This window comes from Varanus komodoensis, unplaced genomic scaffold (genome assembly GCF_004798865.1).
Source record: "Varanus komodoensis strain SLA01 unplaced genomic scaffold, ASM479886v1 scaffold1544, whole genome shotgun sequence".
NCBI lineage: Eukaryota > Metazoa > Chordata > Lepidosauria > Squamata > Varanidae > Varanus > Varanus komodoensis.
This window is the reverse complement of record NW_025335452.1, coordinates 9,096-13,992: the sequence shown is the minus strand read 5'-3', so window position 1 is coordinate 13,992 and position 4,897 is coordinate 9,096. Positions and strand designations below refer to the sequence as shown.

At 53.7% G+C, this 4,897-nt stretch overlaps 2 protein-coding genes across 2 annotated transcripts in view; both read right to left on the bottom strand.

Moving 5' to 3' along the window:
• Positions 1 to 610: 610 nt before the first annotated feature.
• The window catches only part of LOC123021059 (tripartite motif-containing protein 10-like), an 11,923-nt gene continuing 7,636 nt past the window's right edge, over positions 611 to 4,897 (bottom strand). Inside the window, exon 5 of the mRNA XM_044425455.1 lies at positions 611 to 769. Coding sequence (XP_044281390.1) covers positions 660 to 769 — 110 coding nt within the window. The 3' untranslated portion in view covers positions 611 to 659. The remainder of the gene's footprint in view (positions 770 to 4,897) is intronic.
• LOC123021058 (E3 ubiquitin-protein ligase TRIM52-like) lies at positions 2,328 to 4,891 on the bottom strand. Its single transcript, XM_044425454.1, is given in 3 exon segments — positions 2,328 to 2,692; positions 4,263 to 4,292; positions 4,294 to 4,891. Coding segments are annotated over 3 exon segments (831 nt in total). The 5' UTR covers positions 4,861 to 4,891; the 3' UTR covers positions 2,328 to 2,458.

Sequence of the window (4,897 nt, the reverse complement as noted above, 5' to 3'; positions counted from 1 at the left end):
CCCTGCGAGGAGACTCTGTGGATGATCACTCTAGGCCCCTGCCTTCCTGGGAACCCAGACGGAGAGGTAACTGGGGACAGGGAGGGAGAAAGCAGGCACACCTTCCATGTGTTTCCTTCCAGTGACTGAGATGGAAAGGATTTCTGGGGGGCTGTTGGGGGGGGGGAATGGCCCTCGTCTGGGGAAGGCTTTGGTTCTTGGTGAATCTTTGCAGTCGGAAGAGGAGGCCATGCGAGGGAGGCTCCTGGCGGCCTTAAGAACTGATCCTGAGGAGGGCATCATAATCAACATAAAAGAAGGGGAAAGGGTCTCTCCTGCGCATGGGACCCCAGAGAAGGCATAGAGGAGGGACCCCCGGTCGGGATCATGAAAGGCCACCCACCCCCTATCACTGTTCAGAGTCACCCCAATTCTGTTCAGCTCCCCACTCACAGGCAGAGCAGAATAAGGTTTAGTGCAAGCTCTGTGTGTACCTTGGGAACACCTGACAACCCAGATCCCTTCCTCGGGAGAGAAAAAAACTGCGCTCTTTCTGACCACAGACTCTCTGGCAACACCCACAGCCCAGGTTCCCTTACTTCCTACATGGACTTCCCAGGAGTGTCTTCCAGCTGTGAAGCCCTCATGGCCCAGCACAAAAGGGTTGTAGCTGAATCGCTTCAGATTGTCAGGCACTTTTTGCATTTTGTGTCCATCCTGACACTTTTATGATCCTCAGACAAGAGGAGATGAGGATGAGCGGTGTCCGGATCCAGGGTCACATTCGCTGTTGTGGATGGAGAGATAACAAGAAAGCAGAAGCTGAGCCATTTTGATCTCTATCTCAAGCATTAACACCCCACTTCTTAATCACAGCTTCCCTCTCAAACCCAATAAAATGTAAGAAGCAACATTACTCAAAAGCTAAAGGCAGAACTTACAGTTCCCCAAGCCCGCTTCCCCAACCCTCTCCTCACTTTCCCTCCCTTTTACTGACTGCCCACCCAGTTTTAGAAAGAATCAAAACCAACAAGTTCCTTCCTATGAATTATTTGAGGGGGGGGGGCTATTCCCCTTGGTGTCATGAGGGGGTCTTTACACTGAAACACACCCTGCAAAATCAGGCAAAACTCCACAGAAACGGGCCCAATATTCCATGTTCCGCAACCTGGAGTGATAGAAATCCTGACCTTCCCCGTTGGGACCAACTTTTCATTACTCACAGAGTGTCACCATATCTCCCCCAAGTCTTCTCTGCTTGAGGCCAAACAGGCCCAGCTCTTCCAATCCCTCCTCCGAGGCTTCATTTCCAGTCCTCAGATCATCTCAACCCTTCCCAGCCTGTCTGCATCTTTCTTAAACTGCGGAGCACTGAACTCTCTGTAATACTCAAGATGGCCAACTGTGGCGCCCTTGAGAGCTGACCCCCTCTTTCAGCTAATTTGCCAAGAAAGATCTCATGGGGCACCTCATTAGGGGCTTTGCTAAAGAAAAGGCGCAGGACGTGACCAGCCCTCCCACAGTCCACAGGGGAGGTGCCCAGATTAGAAAAGGAGATCGGGAAAGTCTGGCAGAATTTCCTTGTGGCGAATCTGCATCTCCTTCTAGTCATCCCGGCCTCGTTTTCAAGGTGTTGGCAGACTGTCCGCTCTAGAAACTGCTCTAGAAGTTTCCAGGCACGGATCCTGTTCAGTTTGCCTTCATGGGTGTGTGGCATGAAGCTGAGTGAAAAGCGTTTGAGGGGACACGATAGCACTGGAAGGTCCCTCAAAGCCGCCACAAGGAGGAAGGAACAGCCCTCTTCTCGCTCCTCCCAGATTGTAGGGCACGGAAGAGCGAACCTAAACAGCAGCACACCAGGGGCAGGCCAGGCACACAGCAGCATCTCCTGGCGGTCAGAGCAACTTCCCAGTGAAACCAGTTGCCAGGAGAGCTTCCGTGCTCCTCCACATCAGGGCCATTCAAGGAGAAGGAGGTGGACCGTTCTCTGAGTGAGATGGTGTACCGGGTGTGCTGCTCCCTCAGGGGGCTGGACTTGATGGCCTTCCTGGCCCCTTCTGGCCCTGCTATTGTGTGATTCTGGGGGAAGCAGGACTGCCAAACCAGAGTGATGCCAAATGATTCTAGGTGGTGAAAACCCAAAGCAGGAATGAAAACCCCCAGGAAGCCCTCTCCACACCAGCTGATCTTCCTCATGCAGGAACAAGGCAACAGAAGGTTAAGGAAATGGTGGCCAAGCCACAAAATTCACACATTGCAGCTTTTACCATCACTTATAACAGCAACAAGAGAAGAGGAGAGGAGAGGAGAGGCATTTCTTAATACCTTTGGATTCCCTCCTGAATACTTTGAATTGCTTCCTCCATCGCTCCAGGTCAGGCTTTCTATCATACGGAGCTGGAAACTGGGTCAGTCTTGCGAGGGATGCTCAGGGACCCCCTCTCGGAATGGCCCCTCTTGCATAACTTCTAGAATAGGTTCAGCAGCTTTGAAGAATGTCACGTGCTCTGCAGGGAAGGGCTGCCATGGGCTCTCGATTCCCCGGCATTTTCTCTTCCATGTGACCCATCCTGGCTGAAGTGCTCCTTCCCTTCCATGACATATTCTTGATACTTACCAGCAGCAACTGCTTTTCCCTTTCTGCCTCTACTTTACATGCCAAAATCCTTCCTCTCTCATCCCTCAGACTCTCCAGGTGACGATAGAGCAGATCCTGGAGAGAGAACAGCACTTCACTTTCAGTTTAGAGAAGCAGAAAAAGGAATTGAAAGGGATGTTCCTCCTTGCTTCCCTTTCGCACCTTGGTGGGGTCAGGGGAAAGGGGGCTCTCAGGTTCCTTCTTGATCCCAGGCGGATCCAGAAACGAGCTATGACATGCGCTGGGCCATTGAATTCACTGCCTGTCCTGAGCTCTTAACTTTGAAAAGGAAAAGGTTTTTTCTGCTGTTTCCTCACGAGCGGAACCAGCAAGGGAGCATCCCGAAAGCGCAGGGAAGGCGGAGTGGAAGAGGCTTCCGGCCACCCCAGAAGTGACCAGTGCCGCTCTCATCCCCGGGCGGGAATGGCGGGCAGGGCAGCCCCTCTGCAGAGGAAGCAGCCTGGAAGGACACCGGCCCCCGCAAAGGGGCATTCCTGCTTTTCCTGGGGAATTCTTCCCTTCGTCCGGAATTGCACTGGGTTTGGGCATGACCTGTGCAGGATCTCTGATAGAACCCTTCTCTTTGAAATGTGTCTGTGCCTCAATAAAGGAAAGATTGCAGCACCCAGAAACACACACACAGAGCAGCTGGTGTCTTGAGGAACTGCAAGGACAAGAAACGGTGGGAGGAAGAGGGAGCACCTGGAGGTCAGAAGTCCTCATGAATTTTCCATGCCCCAAGGATATTAAATGCATCCCAGAGCTTTCAGAACCCACTTCAGTGTGGACCTCTTTTCTTTTTGTACCCGGAGACCCAGCTGGGCCGGACACACGCCTGCACACAAGCACAGGCACACGCAGGCACACACTCAGGTGAGCTGGAGCTGTGGGAGTGCAGCCCCAGGTCTCAATGCAGTTCTGCACTTTATTTAACAATATTGTTTATTAATGGTTGAATCTTTATGTCTTGTCCCCATTCGGTTGGGCTTTCGCGTAGCCTTTGGTTCAATACAAGAGGTTCAGTGACACGCAAGGGCAGGCAGGAGGAGTCTTAAAGGGCCTGCTCCGTATTGCAGCTCCAGTGCGAATCGTGGCAAACTCGGGGGGTTGGAAGGAGGGCAGAGGAGAAGGAGTGATTCCCGGGACCCCGTTTGGCCTGGGAGTGTCTGAGGCCGCATTCCCCTCCCCGCTCTGGGGCCCCTCCATGCACCTCCATCATGTCCTGGCACACCGGCTCTTTCCTCTCCCCCTCCACAGAGCAGGCACAAACCGGGGAACTTTCCCCCCAGGGCAGCTACGCCTCTCCCTGCAACATTTCAACGGCCTCCTTTGGCTCTGCACAACCCAGACCTGGTGCACGCAGCAGCTGGAGGAGAACAACCTAAACAACTCCCACGCCACAATCCCGGGGCTTCTGGGCTTCCCCCAGATCCCTTTTACACAAGAAAGAACATGCGTGTGAACAGCAATCCTGCCTGGCCCTTCCCAGGGGCCTGGTTCCTGGGTAATCCAGAATGGCAAGAGATCAGAGGATCACGGAGCATCATTCCCTTCCTATTAGTCCTCGGATAGGCCACACTCAGAGGGGCCCACAGGTATTTCTCCCACCCCCACACCCCCGGCCAGCAGTGCACAGATCTCCTACCTGGTACTCCTGGGACGCCTCCTCCAGGGGGAACAACCTTGTGACCTTCATGCTCCTTGGCTCTGTCACACACCACGCGGATGGGGGCTTCGTGGTCCCTGAAGAAGAGTTTCAGGGGCTCCTGGTGCTTCTCACAGGCTTGCGCCTTCCTTTCAGCCCCTTTGACGGTCTGCTGCCCTGATTTTCTGGCGATTTCCACAATCCTGGCCAGCTGCCGATTGGGCCGGAGGATCCTCTTCTGGAAGATCCCCCTGCACTGGGGGCAGGAGGCCTGTGCATCTGATTCCCCCCCGCTCTGCCTCAGGCAGGCTCGGGAGAAATTGTGCCCACATTCTGTAATGATCACGGGATCCCTGAAAAAATCCAGGCAGATGGGGCAAGTGGATTCCTCGCTGAGAGCCAGGACGGTGCTCTCGGGGGCAGCAGCCATGGCTTCTGCACACAGCACTTTCACTTTCCTCAGGTCAATTAGTGGGTGTTTCCTTCTTGTAAATGCGAGCCTGGGTACCTTTGCTCTGGCATCCAAGGTACATATTTGACTCCACCCAGCTTTAGGTTTCAGCACGGCAGAGTCACTTTCCTGTGACGTGCAGCTCATCAACAAATTGTTCTCTGTTCATCAGAATCCAATAGAG